At 41.1% G+C, this 17446-nt stretch overlaps 1 protein-coding gene across 16 annotated transcripts in view; it reads right to left on the reverse strand.

The window, feature by feature from the left end:
* Positions 1–525: 525 nt before the first annotated feature.
* The window catches only part of CASK (calcium/calmodulin dependent serine protein kinase), a 303724-nt gene continuing 286803 nt past the window's right edge, over positions 526–17446 (reverse strand). For 11 of the 16 annotated variants that reach the window (XM_038760027.1, XM_038760030.1, XM_038760022.1 and 8 more), the window contains 6 exons: positions 15186–15301; positions 9619–9699; positions 9240–9320; positions 7781–7983; positions 5987–6070; positions 526–1934 (listed from right to left, as the gene is read on the reverse strand). In XM_038760027.1, coding sequence (XP_038615955.1) covers positions 1758–1934; positions 5987–6070; positions 7781–7983; positions 9240–9320; positions 9619–9699; positions 15186–15301 — 742 coding nt within the window. In that variant the 3' untranslated portion in view covers positions 526–1757. The remainder of the gene's footprint in view (positions 1935–5986; positions 6071–7780; positions 7984–9239; positions 9321–9618; positions 9700–15185; positions 15302–17446) is intronic. The other 5 variants (XM_038760033.1, XM_038760023.1, XM_038760034.1 and 2 more) reach the window with 1 other exon arrangement.

Here is a 17446-nt window from a genome sequence, read left to right on the forward strand (position 1 = left end):
ACAGAAAGATGCTGGAGTCATTTCAGAGAAGACAGATTCCAAGTCAGCGTAAAGCAAGGAATTCGACCCCGCAAATAGGAATAAAAGCATTCTGTGCCCTGTTGAGAAAAAGCAAACAAAAAAAAACGGACTGTAGAATACCAGGGCCCCCACCTCCCACCCCAGCTATCTCTCTAACTGGTAAAAAGTGATGTCACGGATGCAAAGAGAGGTGGTCAATGCTCTCAGTAGACATGGAGAAAAATTCACCTGTTCCAAGAGATAGAGCAAGAGGAAGCGGAAACTACAGACAGACAGCCCTGACATCAATCGATCACTGAATGGACTTGGAAATACTTTTTCTCCGATCAGGCTGGACTGTTGCAGTTTATTCCATCAAAAGACCTCTCGAGGGCACTGCAGTCTGTCTGCGCTCCAGGGGCCCTAGCAACTCAACTATCAGCCAATGTTTAAACTGTCTAAAAGCCTTCTGATTTCCCACGCTGAACAAATCTGCAATGAAATGACAGACCCAAAGGCATTTAATCGTTAAACACATAAAAAGAAGTATATTTAAAAAAAAAAATTGGTCCAACTGAATCGTGAGTTATCATTTCTAAGGAAATTTACAGGGCTGTTCTAAGTGAATCTTTTGGAATAGTCAGTTCATTACAAATGCCTAAACTGGTTTCTTCACTGCACAGTATTTTCTCTCTGATGGGTGCATTGTTAACAATCACATACAAAAAAAATCCGCGTTTCTTTGCTTAATTAAAACGGTAATACTCTCAGACAACACAGATCTGAAATGGTGAAACCAGTAACTCCCCCTCCCACCTACAACAAATTAAATTGAGACAAAATTACAAACACATTTCACTACATGGTTAGTAATAATAAAAATCAGGTTTTTTTTCTTTATAAAGTTGCCCAAAATGCAAGGGATGTGCATAGGTTTACAACTTAGTCATAATAATATTTTATTTGTATTCCCTTGGGTAGCTTTCCCATGAACGGAATGTACTTTACTGTAGATTACAGTTTTTTTTTCAACACAGATACACCAACAGCATGAACGCTTGCGACTGTCCACATGCATTAAGAGTCAAGACCCAATTTCAAATCTCTAAAAGGTTTACAGAATTCTTCAAAGAGACAGTATCACATTATCTGGATGTTACACAAAAGTACTTAAAAAGAAGAACTATTCTAAAAAAAAAAGGAAAAAAGGCCTTTAAAAATGGATGAGTTTGGTTTTGTAATCACTAGACTAATTATTTCAAATAAATAAAGGAAAAGCAAGATATTCCAATCCGTAAAATCAGACTCTAAGAAGAATGTAGTGTTCCACCCCAAGTAAAGGTAACAGAATCATTTTTATTATTAAAATAGATTATAGAAAGCAGCATCTATTTTTGTGCAGTTTTTAGGGGCCTTTGAAATAAAAAGCTATGATTTCCAAAAATATAACATTCCGAAGGATTGAATAGTACATACAGTTTAAAGATACATTTTATTAAAGTTTAGGAGAACTGATTAAAAAAAGATACTGTCTCTTTAAATTAGTGTTTAATTTGCTTTTTCTCTCCTCTCCTATCTATTCAGACATGACAATAATTATAAATTTAGGTCACACATCTAGGTAGTCTCTAGGGGCCAAGACCTGCTGATACAAGACCTAGGACGAAGAGGTTCTTCTTTTTTTCCTCCCCTCCCCGCCCAAGTGTGAGGAGCCTCCCGGTTCCGATGAAATCCCCCCCATGTTCTGGGGGGAGCGCCTAATACACCCACGACACTGGAACCCACTGGGGTGCTGTACACACAAGCTCAATGGCTTCCTCCAGATGCCTGATTGTTTCATCGATTTCATTGTTGATTATTGTGAGATCAAAGTAGTGTGCATATGTTCTCTGTAAGATCTCGGATTCCTTCTGCAGGCGTTGAAGAGATTCATCCTAAACGGCGGTTTAAGAGGGGTTTGAAGCGGAATGGGGTGGTGGGGGGGGAGGGGGTGAAGACAAGAGAAACAGCAGTTAGGCTCTGGAGCACTGTGGATTTCACCTGTATCAGAGCTGGAAATTTACCCGCCAAACAAACAGAATCACCTCAAGGCCCGGCCAGTGGACGAGAAGACCAACATGGCAAAAGAATATCAGTCAGCCCTCAGAGGCAGCTCTCCGAGGCTTTCTAGCAGACAACAGACAGTATGAATCATCTCCTTACCCCCGTGGCCCAGGACGCTCCCCTACAGGAGTGGAGGGAATGGGGAAATGGACTGTAAGGAAAAGAACAGCTGCCAGAGAGAGTCCACATGCTCTCCAAGGAGAACCAGGCAGGGTTCACTGCTGTCAGAGCAAGTAAGTCACTGCTCATGGCACCCTCTGCCATAGCATCCACCAAGGTCTTGACACCAGAAGCCTTACAAACTCCAAGCTGCACCGAAATGATCTCCCCACACTAGGTTCTCTCTCCCCGTTGGGCAGGGACAGGACACCATTCCCTGTTCGGACTGAACTTGGTAAGAGGTTTTCATAATTTTTTGGTGTTTGCAGAAATGAGTTGTTTCACATATACCGACTACAGTTGAACCAAATGAAATACAAGCAGCATTGCCTAGCGGATAGAGCACGGGCCTGCGAGTCAGAAGAACCTGGGTTCCAATCCCGGCCCCACCACTTGTCTGCTAAATTCAATCGTATTTATTGAGCACTTACTGTGTGCAGAGCACTGTACTAAGCACTTATGGCCTTGGGCAAGGCACTTCACTTGCCTGTGCCAGCTACCTCATCTGTAAAATGGGAATTAAGACTTTGAGCCCCATGTGGCACAGGATTGTGTCCAACCTGATTAGTTTCTATCTACCCCAGTGCCTTGCGCCTAGTACAGTGCCTGGCACATAGTAAGCGCTGAACAAATACCATAAAAAAAAAAAGCAAAAAAATACCTCTTTTTCTTTCCTTCTTTTTGCAGGTCAAGTGTGTGCTGCAAGGACACACTGTCTGCAGTCTCAAGAGAAATCTTTGTGGGTGCTACAGGTAGGGAAGAACTCACTTGATGCAGACTACCAATCAAAATACACTAAGGCCCAACACAGATATGACTGGATTGATGGTTCATGATCCTGGCCATAGCTGTTATTTGTCTACAGGTGAGTACACATTCAGTGGGAAGGAGCTCTGTGGGAGAGGCACACCCTGGAAGCTGCACCATGTGCTTTAAACAGTGCTCAGCACATAGTAAGTGCTTAATGCATACTATTTCTACTGCTACTACTACTACTCCGGTCTTCAAGAAATTTCCCCAAATATCACAGGCAGAGCTTCTCTGCAAATGCTGATTCAGAGTTCCGCCTGTGCTGAGTTGGTAGATGGAGAAAGTGCAAATAAGGCTGTGTTCCAAGGGGATGATGGTTGTTTAATTTTGCCCCCGAATGCTTGGCTTGTAGAGCCTTTTTGAGGGAGTAGCCTGCATCTTGCCTTGGCCTTTAGTAAGAACACAGTGACCTTTAAATGAATCAAACCAACCAATGCCAGACTCATTTGGAAAGACAGAGTCGCAGAGCTACCGAGGGGCAGGAACCAATTTCCAATGGAACTGATGTCTTGGGAATCTCGAGCCCTGGTCCTTTAGAAGCCTGGAGATCCAGTCATACAAAGCCCTTTCCCATCAAGGGGGAATGGAGACAGCTGGGAAATCTGGACAGGCGGCGAGGTTCCTTGGCTGCTTTTTTAAGGAAGGAACCTCAGCGATGAAATGATTCACAGTGCTGGAATGGGCAATTCCATGCACACAGAGATTAGAGTCAAGCAATTTAGAACATGACCCATTCCATTAAGACACCTATCTGCCTGCTGACGTGAAAGATTTTGTTTTGACCTGTTTTCGGCCCAACCTACTCTAGGAAGGTACCCCTGAGAGTCGTAACATGCTGTGGGTATTCCAGTATTAACTGTTGTGTAGAAGCGGCCCTGGTTGTTCAGAATTAAGTTCTGGGGTCATGTCTACAAATACCCAAATCCTCAATGCGTACCGCGACAGCACTCTGGTTCTACTTTGAAAGTGGATAGTCTGCAGGATTGATCCACTAAGGCAAGTCCGGGCTGTTTACACAAACTCAAGCAGCCGTGTCAACTTGGCCTTCACAAAGCCACCCGTTTTTATTGGGTAAACATGAGAACCCCACCAAAGCTCGGGATCAGAGTTTGCTGTGAGGGGAAACTTCCAAATTCAATTAGCATTTTTTTCTGAGATGAAGCTTGGGGAAATCCTGCAGGAATCCCATACTCCAGCCAATATTTTTTTTTATGGTATTTGTTAAGCGCTTCGTGTGCTCCAGGCACTGTATTAAGCACTGGGGTGGGTACAAGCTAATCAGGTTGGACACAGTCCACGTCCCACATGGGACTCCCAGCCAATCCCCATTTCACAGATGAGGCATAGACAAGTTAAGTGACTTGCCCAAGGTTACAAAGCAGACAAGTGGCAGATCCGGGACTAGAACCCAGGTCCTTCTGTCTGCCAGGCCTGTACGCTATCCACTAGGCTACGTAGTTTCTTTGTTTCCACAGAATGACTAGAAATCAGCTCAACTTACTGAGAATTTGCTTCAAGACTTTACGCTGGTTATGGGCAGGGAATGTGTCCAATAATTCTACTGTATTTTAATTTCATAAGAACTTAGTACAGTATTCTTCACAAAGTAAGTGCTCAATAACTACCATTGATGGACTGATTATGGAGACAATCAAATAAATGAAGAAAGGTGGATTAATATTGAGGGACTCTTGAATATGGACTCGCTAGGGGTTTGCTTTCTTTTCAAACTGTTGTACAAGCATAGCTTTCTTTCCTTTAGAACATACTACAAGGAAAAAAAAGAAAATCTCTGGTAGATGTAAGATCCTTTTTTTACCAGATGAAATTACTCTCTTGCTATTTTCTGAAAAAGACTGGCCTATATGAATTACTAAAAGGTTTAAGTAAAAATAAAATGTCTTTATAATAACAGCAGAAGCAGTGTTGAGTGGGCCCCGAACATCTACATTCTAAATCTATTAAAAGAAACAAGGCTGTTTTCCATCAGCTCCTAGCTGGTACTTACAGGCAATTTTCTGCACCATTTTGGCAGCTATGTAAAATTAGTATAAGGGCAGGGAAATGGGGCGGGGGAAGAAAGAAAAGATGATGATTCAAGAAAATACATGAAAATAAAAGGACAGTCACGTAGAGATGTTTTTAGTTCCTATAGACTGAATAAGACAGGAAAAACAGTAAAAAGAAAGGGACATATGCAAATGAAATTATTTAAGGGAAAAACAAATGCACTGAGAAAACATACTGTGTAGAAGGTAAGGTTGGAGAGTTTCTAAATTGGCCTGGTGGGACACACATCATGCTATATTTGGTAGACCACGTTTTTCAGATGTAAAAATAGTAAAAACTACTTTCAAGTAAGCACATTTCAGGATCCACTTCTCCTTTACAGGAACAAGGGAATGGGACAGCCCTGAAGGGTCTCTACTCTTTGTTTTTAGAAACAAACATTTTTTTTTCCACAATAGAACAATTCTGGAGGCAGCACATGGTCACTTTTCATCTCAAGCAAGTTACATCACACCCTAGTCAGTGGTGACTGTCTTCATCTCTGGAAGTTTGGTGGGTGCTAAGTAAAGTATCTGCAATTATAAGGGTAAGGGGGCCAATGGTTTTAGGGTTAATATTCATATGAATGTCAGTTTTTTCTCTCAATGATAGGCTTTTGCTACATGTGTGAGATACCTATTTCTGAAAACTATCTCTGGAGGAGTTGGTGGATTTAAAGAGCAATAATCGAACCATCTTACTTACAGCTCAGTTCCCAGTAACTAGAAAGAACTCATGCCCCAACAAACTTAATTCCTAACCCAACTGCCAAGGCAGGACTTAGTCTGCAAATTGGTCCTTTTGGCCCGATGGACATGGGTCCAGCCATAGTCTCATGGAAAAAAAAAGGTGGAACAATCATTACCTCATTAATGCCTGGCGTAATCGTAGGTGCAGCAATAAAAACTACAAAAGGAGCAAACTCTGCAGTTCTCAGGACCTTCAGTGCCTGTGGAAAAGGCAACATGAAATTTTAGCAGCAGACATGTTTCTACATGCTTATACAAGTTTACACAAATGGAAATCACAAAACAAAGCCTGTGGATCAAGTTTTCTGTAGGTTGCCCCCAACTTTTGAAAGTCCACTGCAAAGAGAACTGCTTCTCCATAAAACAGGGAAAAACTCTTTTAGGAAATGCCCACGTGTACCTTCAGGGTGTTTTTTTCCTACCAGTGAGGTCTTTCATATTACTTCGAGGCTGAACTTACTGCTTTGCTTAGATGTTTTCTCTTCTGGTGCAACCAAATAGTTCAGTCTGTGCTTTAACTAGGCAGGCTCTGATGGGCATTTCATCAAACTCGTGGAAGAGGAACTTGGGGAGCCTGACCATGCAGGGGTATTCTACTGTAGCAGTAACTGAATGGCCAGTTCACTGGCCTAACTATTGCTATCAACCACAGATCTTGAGCAAATCACTAAATTTCCAATTCCTCATCTGTCCAAAGGGAAAATAAACACTATTTGCCACCTCCTTTATATCCCAGGACCGAGGTGACATTCACAAAGCATCAATGTTCGGGATATCGAGTAGCAAGTCAAATGAGCTGGGGTCATGTTGTTCATTTTACATGGCAGGGCAGAACCTGCATGAGAATGCATTGATGCATATGGATTATTGAGACACAGTGCTATAACAATAATGATAATGATGGCATTTATTAAGCGCTTACTATGTGCAGAGCACTGTTCTAAGTGCTGGGGAGGTTACAAGGTGATAAGGTGTCCCATGTGGGGCTCATAGTCTTAATCCCCATTTTACAGGTGAGGGAACTGAGGCCCAGAGAAGTTAAGTGACTTGCCCAAAGTCACACAGCTGACAAGTGGCAGAGGCAGGATTTGAACCCATGATCTCTGACTCCAAAGCCCATGCTCTTTCCACTGAACCACGCTGCTTCTCTGCTGTGGGAGGTACCCTGAGTTTCTGACACACACAGAACACATAGAAGCCCAGGGGCACCAAACCACCTGAGCAAGACTCACACATTCCCTGGTATTTTCCTTCAGACTTTTGCATCTGTCTCCCCAACACACCCCATCCATAAAGACATGAACAGCCTCAGCCTTCCCTCCAGTCTGTACCGGCCCTGGTTCCTTTAATCTCTTCTTATTGGTCTGACTCTCCCACCTTTTAAACGCTTTTGTGGATCTCTTCTGAACACAAACTCCTTCGCCCTGCTTTAGTTGGGGAAATCCAAATTACAACCGAGTCAATATTCTTGTAATACTAGTTGCTTTCTTTTAAACCCCAGGGCTACATGGCTGAGGCAGAGCCAGCTGGTTAAACTGCTCTGCTGCCAGCCCTCCCTCTTAATAGCTAACCAGAGATGGTTTCCAGGATTCTAGCTGTTTGCAAAGGGTGTGCAGATATCTACAGAGGCTGTTGAGGCTGACAGCCCAAAGTTAGGCTAGCGCAGGCATTTCTGGCAGGCAGAGATTGAATCAGTTGCTTGGCTGGGCTTATGAAAGTAATAAAAGTAAAGCAAAAAACCACTAGCATATGCTCGGTATTATTCTGCTGAATGGAAACATCTAGCTTGTAGCCTTCAGACTTTTACTCCATGATGCCACTGGCCACTTAAATATCCTCCTCAAAACCACAGGCCTTCATGCCATTTCTAAAATGGGAATTCGTCTGAAATCCGAGTGGCTGGGGGTTACCTGGGGTTCCACATCCAGTATTGCAATCAATCCCTGTTCGTGGATTTTCCGTATTGTCTCCAGTTTCGTCCCGTACATCGCGTCCTCGTGGCTGCCATACTCCAAATATTCATTGTTGGATATGTCCTGCATCATTTGGTCATGGGACACAAAGTAATAGTTCTTTCCATTTTCTTCGTCTTTCTTTGGAGGTCTAGTTGTGTCTAAAAATATCAGCCCATTGAGAGAGGATTTTAAAAGCAGAGGTCTGGTTTACTGAGCTAAAACTAATTTCCATTCCCTAAATCTTCAAAATATTTGTTCACACATCACTCCTGAAATTCCAAATCCAGAGGGGAGCTGGGTGTCTCGTTATTCATCACATTTACCTGAAAAAGGAATCAACTGCACAGCCTTAACAGAACAAAACAAAGGCACTTGAAGTTCTAAGGATATTAAATATTCACTTAGTGGCAGATATGGGTCTCAGTGTAGTTGAGCTGTACCTAGGGTGGGAGATAAACATAAGGAAATGTAGTAGCTAAGAAGAGGAAACAGGAAGGGATCCCCAGTGCCTCCTGAAATTGTATCTCTCACCCCAAATTTACTGACAGCAAAACCTGGTTACTTTTATGTACACTAAGGGTTGGGTCTAGTTCTGCCTTCTGCATTTAAATATATCTGGATATTCAAGGGCACGCTAGGGCAGCTAATGAATGCTGACAGGTCTTTTAAGCGGCTTCCAATTTCCATTGGGCACATTCGTGCTCCATAGGGAAGACACGTCAGGGCAGAGCTCACACACGTTCAATAGCGTTAAAGGATCTGCTGTATTTTTTCTTCTTTTTTTAAAATGCTATTTTTTAAGCACTATGTGGCAGACACTTTACTTAAGTGCCGGGGTAGATATGAACTAATCAGGATGTGATATACAACAGGGGGTTTTAATTTCCTTAATCTGATAAGGCCCTGATTGAAGGTGAAAAGAAGGATGATGCCTCATTTTAAAAAAATGGAAAAACTGATAATCTGTTCCAAAAGCCCAGTGGCAATATGCTCAGGGCCTAGAGGCCTGAAGGAATCGGAGGATTTGGCAATTTTGGTGAAGGTAGTTTTGCAAGGGATCAGATTAGGACAAACGATTACTAGGTTTGATTGGCTTTTTGTTTTTTACCCGAAGACAGGATGGAAGGTTTGAGGGTGAGGGGGAATAGCTTGAGCTCTCCACCCTTCACCAGGAATGCCTCCTGACCTCTCATGTTCCAAACGTCTCCAAATGAAGGCCGGCTACGATGACGTCCACAGTGTTCCTATCTTCATATAGGTCCTCCCTGACGGCTAAGGGCACTACTACCTCATCTGGCCTCAAACCACAATACTTAGGATCAAAGACATTAGGAAAGAATGGGAAGAAAACGTCTTGCATTTCTCTTAAGAGACAAGGGGGGGGTTGAAAAGAGATGGGGAGGTGAACACTTACGTGGAATAGGGTATGCAAATCTGTCTGGATGCTTTGTAATGAGTGTATTTTTTATGTGTCTTCTTCCAACACCATGCGCACCTGTTTCACAAAACAAAAAATTAATAAACAAATAATACAAATGATGCAGCTGGGATTATTATTATCGTTATTTTTATTTTAATGGCATTTTTAAAGAAGTTATTATATGCCAGGCACTGTACTAAACACTGGAGTAAATACAGGTAATCAGATTGGACACAGTCCATGTCCCACATGGGGCTCACAGTCTTAATTCCCATTTTACAGATGAGGAAATTGAGGCACATAACAGATAAGTGGTGGAGCTGGGACTGGAACCCAGGACCTTAAAAATAGAGCAGTTAAAAATGAAACTTACCTAATAATACTAGTGTTTTCCTTTTGAATGCTGGAAGTTTTACTACTTCTTCATATGTAACAAGATCTAATTGGTCAAACACTAAAAAGCAAGTTAGAAAAAAATACATCAATTCAAGGAATTCATTTTGGGTAGGTGAAACTTTAATGTTACCGGCAACATTAAGGCTGCATTCCAAAATCAGTTTAAAAAAAAATAAAAAAAATCAATCCTAACCTAGTGGAGAAATATTCACTTAAAAAAGTGCCATTTAATCTCATGGCAAAAAAATTATAGCTTGTGAAAACACAATTTAAAATAACTGGCATTCAAAGATAGGTTCATTGCATGCATAAAGGCCTGCAGGTCTGAAAGGCTTGCATGTTTTTGCATGCAGTATTCAGTAGATCACAGAGATTCATTCCAAATTTGCATGCTGCTCACGCTCTCGCAATGCTGAGACATTAGCCATACTAAAAAAGATTCTGCACACGGTGACCAACATGAAACACGAAGTGGCTACAATTATGTACATTTAAGATGGGGGGGGCCTTGTTTTGCCTTCAGCACAAATACGTATTATGTACACTCAATTACTGATTCAGCTATTATGTTTTTGCTATCCCTTGTCACAGTCTTTTTCTTCTTTCAGTTCTATTTGTAAATCAGAAGGTGTTCAAAAAATTCCTAGAGAATCATAGAAATTCTTTCACAATTCATGGTCTTTCTTTAGATGCTGAGTTGGTGGCATCTTTCTTCAAATATGACAGCTAGTGCTAGCTAGACATCTTTAAAGAGGGTGCTCACAGGTGTTCACCTGTGGACTTCTAGTGGTACATTTTATTACAAGGCAATTAAATTGCAGCTGTCCTCTAGACTGTAAGCTTGTTATGGGCAGGGAACTTATGTGCTAATTCTGTGGTACTGTTCTCTCCCAAATGCTTAGCACAGTGCTCTGTACATAGTGCTCAGTAAATACCACTGATGGGTTCCTTTATTCAACACTGAATAGGGAGGACCATGAAGTTAAGGAAGGCAAAACCATCTTTTGGACCCCATTAAATGTGTTTCCCCCTCAAAACTCCCCAAGGTTGGTAACTGTAATGCTGGATCAATTAGGAGCCTTGAAATGGACTGGAAATTGAGAACATGGATAAAAATGGCAATTTTGGTAATTGTATATTAAAGAAGAATATTCATTCCTCTTTAGAGAAGCAGCGTGGCTCAGTGGAAAGAGCATGGGCTTCGGAGTCAGAGGTCATGGTTTCAAATCCCGGCTCCGCCAACTGTCAGCTGTGTGACTTTGGGCAAGTCACTTAACTTCTCTGTGCCTCTGTTACCTCATCTGTAAAATGGGGATTAAGACTGTGAGCCCCCCGTGGGACAACCTGATCATCCTGTAACCTCCCCAGCACTTAGAACAGTGCTTTGCACATAGTAATAATAATAATGATAATAATAATAATAATAACGATGGCATTTTTTAAGCGCTTACTATGTGCAAAGTAAGCTTTTCCCTTGCCCGAGAGTTATATTTTTCAGAATGTACTTTCATTTCAACAGGATTTCAAGGCTTATTGAATCAGCCAGGGAAGTTGCAGTTGAATATATATGAAAATGAGGAAATAGAGCAATATAGTTGCATGACAGGGAGCACTAGAGTTCTGCTAAACAAATAATATTTGGGTTCACCTTCCTTTTTAAAAAACAACTTTACATTTGCATTTTATTGCAATTTAGATCTGGCCCTTGGGAGGTATGAAGGATTCACAAGTCAGTCTATTTAAACGGGAAGCGCTTGCTTTTAGGAGTGTGTGCATTTTCCTGGACAGTTCTAAAATTTCTTTTTGTTCTACAGACAAGAAGGGTGTGGTGTTCTTATGTTGGAAAAAGCACAAGAGCCACCTGGTGAGTGGATGTCTTTGCTATGACACTCTGGAAGCTCACCAAAATAAGAGCCATGCGGGACAGGGACTGTGTCCAACCTAATTTGCTTGTATCCACCCCAGCACGTAGAACAGTGTTTGACCCATAGTAAGCGCTTAACAAATACCATAAAAAGTGTTTTTACTTCCTGCCTTTCAATCATTTTCTCACCACAAGACCATAAGAATAACTAGTTGGACAGCTAATGCTACGCTTTGAGATTTAAAGCCCATTTTCCCCATTCTGCCACAACAATCAATGGTATTTATTGAGCACTCACTATATGCAGAAAACCTGAATAAGCCCAGACGTTCCAAATACGTCTAGGCTAGCTCTTCAGTTAAAAAGCTGATTGTTTATAACTCTCGCTTCCCCCAGAACTCTGCCTAGCCTGCATCTGTGCTATACAAAGTTGTTAGATAACCCCGCCACGAACAAACAATCACAAGGAGAAACACTAAGTTTTAAAATCACACACTAATGACACAGGTCTAGATGAGATTTACTTGATGGTATTAGGGTTTCAAAACAAAGGGAAATGATTTTTAAAGTACACAAAGATACAAGGAGTACAAGGAGGAGCACTCAAAGAGGGAACTACTAAGGTCTCTGCTGCCAGTTGATAAGGAAGTTATTGAAAGGAAATAAGAAGCAAATCAAGAGGCATTGTCATTTGAAGGGTTACTTACATGCACAGAGGCCATTGGGAGTAAGACAGCATGAAAAATGTACAGGGGTCATTGAGATATGGCTTGTAATATATTAGTAAAATTAAAAGTAGACTATGCACAAAATAAACTTTACCATGCAATATTCTAAACAAGGCAAATCAATCACATTAAGAAATGAGAAAACACACTTTTATACGAGCCTGGCAATATCCTAATACAGGAGTCACTTTTTAATGCATATGGAATTAAGAATAATTTAATCAGTCCGAGGAATGGTATTTAAGAATGTCTTACAATTTTTCTTTGCAAAGGGTGTCACAGGACATTTAAATACCAGTGAACATGTTGCTAACATTCTTGAAAATAGGAATTGAATCTAATGAAGAAAAAATCCTTTTAGAATACTTTTCCAACATTTTTGGAAAATCTGAGGGCATGATGGAGAGGTTGCATGATCACTTGGCTTTCACAGCAAGACAATGCTTTTTGAGAATGCATAAACTCTACTTTTTTGAACAGGAGGAACACGTAAAGCACTTCCCAAAGCTTCAGAAATACAATCCAGCAGTTTGCCAACAAACATTCCCAATAATCTGGCAGAGGTTATTCAAAAACTTCATCTGCCTAGAGACTTTACCCAAAGAAAACTATTTCAACAACCTTTTTCAAGCTGCAGGGCAAAGTTAGAAATATCTTTAAATATCATATTCATCTACTGAAAATTTGAAGAGAATATTTTTAGAGAATTTGGCCAAATTGAAATTGAATAAAGTTGTCACTATGATGAGAAGTCTTCAAGCAGTAAAGGCTTTGCCCTCGTGAGAGGGCAGAAAATGTTTAATTTGCATTAGAAATTTTCTCAGGAAAAGTGTGATTTCTCTGGAAATTCTGACTCCGTTACTGGGCATGGCTATTTTAAAATCCAATTCTCCCAAACAGCTGATAAGCAAGGTTTGTGTGAATGTGAGGAGACAAGAGAGAAAAAAAGAGATTGGAAGAGGAGAGAGAGAGAGGCACAGAGAGAGAGAAAGAAAGAGGAGGAGGAAGGGAGGTAGCGAAGGAGAGAGGGAGAAAGACAGTGAGAATGACACTCAACAGGAAGTGCTGGCTTCTCATTTTGGAGTCTCAGAGCCTAGTCGCAGACCCTTGGGCAATATTTCCCCACTAACCCACACCTGTCCCTGATGAAACATGCAAATTCCCATTTACAAGCTCCTCCCCATACTTCAAGTTGAGTAGGAAATATTGTCTATACCACTCTTTATGATGTGAAGCCACTCCTAAGAGTTTTTTTAACCAATAAAGAAAAATTTGGAAGGCTTTTCAATCTGTAATTAACTCCAGTTTTTTTATAGCCTGTATTTCAGATCAGTGGGCAATTTAATTCTCAACTCCCCATGTGCTTCATTACCTGGGTACACCACTGTGTGAACTGAGGATGAACTGACAAGCCTAACTGACAATTTCCTTAGTTTAAATTAATCCTTAATGCTATTACAATGCTTCTTTTTCTGCATTTAAATTGCTGTTAAACATGACAGTGGCATTTAAAAAAAAAGTCATGATGCTGTAACTACTCCTTGAGGACTAATATGAAATGTGCAAATACAGTCAACAAAGATGACTGGGCAGTAATAGCTAGTTATATGGATTAAGTCACTGATTTTGAATTTCTAATTCTCCAAGACTTCAGTGACACCTTTGGGGTGTTAAAGATGAATAGTTATAAAGAGTTGGTTGATTTGAATGCAGTCCCATTTTACATCAACAGGGACTTACTCTGAAACGGGGTTCTTTGAATGGAACTAATTCTAGGCAAGCAACTGAGCAAAAGAACAAAATCCCAAATTCTCCATTTATAGTTCATATGATGAAGGATAGCTAGTGGTCACTTTAAGTTTTAAAGTTTTAAATGACTTAGTCATTTTAAGGTAGTCAAAAACAGTAAAAGTCAGCTAGATCATCAGACAGAATAACACTACTGATGGAACTCTTAGGCGGCTCTCTTTCCTTGCAGAATAAGGATGAGCGGTAGAACACAATATTCTAAGGCTCATTAAATGTTAGAAATCCTTTTCTATTTAGGGTGAGATTAAATCGTGGTTTAATTAACACTCCGGCAAACCATTAATTTTGTTGATCGGGCAATTTCTGAAACCTTGGGAAACGATCCAATTCCAACACTGGGGATTTCAATTTTTTGTGAGCAAAATTGACTATGGATCATTATGGCACAAGAAAAGTCCTTTCTACACAACACTGTTCATTTTCCTTTAGCTGAATTACACCTTATACTTCTTCTGGGATTCCAGTTATTATACCACACTCCAATTCTCGTGGCACACCTTAGGAGAAATCACCGGAGCAAATCTGGACTCTCCAACAACTTGGCATTAGACGTGCTTAGATAACAAAGAGTTCTGGATAATTAAGGGGAGGGCTGGTTGACCAGTGCTCCTGTCCTCCTGGAATCCTACTTTAACAAGATGAACCACAAAAAGCTGCTAAATAGTCCATTCGTTTTTGCAGTTCTTTTTAAAACCAAGCTCCCTGGGACACCAAGAAAATTAATTTAGGTGTTAGATGTGTGCATGAGGCAGGGTGGAGACACAGTCCCGAAGCCAGAACACTTAAATCTCAAGTAGGGACAGATATTTTCCAATTACTTCAATGGCAGAGTCTCGAGGAAGCCCAGGGGCAGGGTTGGTCCACAATGTTGATTTTACTCCACTGATTTCCATTAACCTCTTCTGAGAAACTAGAAGTTGAAATACTTCACCACACATACAGATAGGCACAAACACACACATATCAACCAAAAAACCCTACTCTTTTCCAAGAAATTACAACAGAGTATTGGCACATAACTGACATTTCTTTACAAAGGACTGATATCCTCTACATGATTGTATTAGCTCATAGAGAATTTGGAAGCTTGAACTGAAAAGTTATATTTAACGCAGACTTGATGACACTCGCACTATTTCTTACCTGCATTGTGCTTTGCCAAATATTTATCTTTGTACTGCTTCTTCTTCTTGCCAAACCAAGTACAGCTAGCCTGCTGCTCCTGTTTGGTCTTCTCCATGGCAATACAAGCTACTCGCCTAGGACACAGAGAAAAAGAAAAACTGAGTCTTTTTTGGGCAAAGAAACTGCCAGACATTTCTGAAGTCCCTGCTTTGTGCTGTAACAGTGTTGTCATAAGGGACGTTACTTTTTCAAGCCTTGGGATTTTTTGGAGGAAACCCCTGTGTTGATTCAACGGGGAATTCACTAAACACGTGAAGCAAATTCTCACTTAAGGATCTTGCCAAACAATCAATCAATCCCTGGTATTTATTGAGTGCTGACTTTCTGCAGAGTGTTGTACTAAGCACTTGGGAGAGTCCAATACTACTGAAGGTGGAGCAGTGGATGGAGTAGTGGCAGGAGTGTCTGCAGGTGTGGAGGGAGAGAGTTGGTGTAAGGTGGCACTTCTCCATGCTATTTCCTTTCCCCTCTGCATTGCTGCTGATTCACTTGGATCTGAATACCTTTAGCATTTCGATATCCTCTCTCCCTGCAACTCCACAGCACTTATATACATATCTCTACACTCTGCTGCTTCCCCATCTCCAAATGACTTTAATATCTCACTCCCCTGTTTGACTGTATGCTCCTATACGGTGGGGAACGTGTCTGCCAACACTACTGTATGGTACTCTTTCAAGTGATTAAGTACAGTGCTCTGACACAGAAAATGCTCAATAAATACCACTGACTGACTGACAAGAGGAGGAGGAGAAGCAGCAGGAAGGCTGAAGGGCTCTGGGATGCCCTGGGTTTGCTAGGTTGTTTTTGGCTTTCTGCAAATTCCCTATGGCTCATGTCCCAAACTTTCCTGGGGAACTTTCCAGCTTTCTCCCTTGCCATCTTATTGCTCCACAGGGAAAGTGGCAGGTTTGATGGGGACTGATCGGAAGCTCCCAAACATTGGTTAGAAATTTTCGGCTAACCGACTATATATATATATATATAGTGGCATCATTAAAATGTTGCCCACCATGAAAATGGTAGTCAATTTATATCCGAACATCAAATATGTTTCTAGGCATTCCAGCTCTAGTAGGTTACTAAATAACTTGGGCCCCCACCTTGATATGAATGATGTTGGATATTAAATTTTCAGTAAGGATGAAAGGACTATAATCCTTCCTCCAATAATATCATAGAGATGCTTTTTTATTTCCTTCTATCTTGGAGCCCAGATTCTGATTTTTTTTTAATGGTATTTGTTAAGAGTTTTATTATGTGCCAGGCACTGTACTGGGGTATACAAGATAATCAGGTTAGAAACAGTTCTCGTCCCACACAGAGCTCACAGTATTAATCCCCATTTTACAGAGAGGCACAATGAAGTGACTTGCCCAAAGTCACACAGCAGACAACTGGAGGAGCCAGGATTTGAACCCAGGTTCTCTCACTCCCAGGCCCGTGCTCTAGCCACTAGGCCATGCTGCTTCTCAATACCAGCCTGATATCCAGGCTCTGTCCTATGCGGACATTATGAGATCTCAGAGGCCATGACATTGTGCTGCAAGGACTACCAAGGACAAGTCTTTGTTCTAGTCCCAAATTGTTCCCTGGGTTTTATGTTCCTTTCCTCAAAGACACAGGTTTGTTAATGATGAAGCCCCTGGCACACAATTCACTAAACGCTTGAGATGAAAGGTGTTTCACAAAAGCAAATTCCTGTCTAATGAGCAATGAGAAGGATGAGGCTCTTAGAATCAGTTAAAATAGGATTGGGTTGAAAGCTATGTGACTGACTGCTGGAAAAGCTTCTTACTCGCTTAGTTTACCAATAAATGCTCAGAGTGGTACAATATCCCCTAAAAGCACACTTTAGAAAATGAAAATGGTAACAGTCATCCATATTATAAATAGTCAAGAGTGTTAGGAGCAGATAAGCACTTTGTCACTGGGTCATCTTTGAGTCAACTTGATAAAAGCCCTCTCCTGTTGAATCTTTGGCCAACCAAGAGCCAATTTGGCACCTTGGGAGAAGGATCAAATAGAAGTGAATATTTTTAATTTACTTGGTTCCCGAATGGAATATGTCCATATTGTAATTGCTACGAAATCAATCAGTGTGCATATTTCCCTTTGGCTTGGGGGTAGAACAATTTTATACACTGGCTCCTATTATACAGTTTTCTTCACTTCTATGAGAAACACATTACAGTCTGCAACTAAGGGGCAGGTGAGCC

This window comes from Tachyglossus aculeatus, chromosome 18, assembly GCF_015852505.1.
Source record: "Tachyglossus aculeatus isolate mTacAcu1 chromosome 18, mTacAcu1.pri, whole genome shotgun sequence".
Taxonomy (NCBI): domain Eukaryota; kingdom Metazoa; phylum Chordata; class Mammalia; order Monotremata; family Tachyglossidae; genus Tachyglossus; species Tachyglossus aculeatus.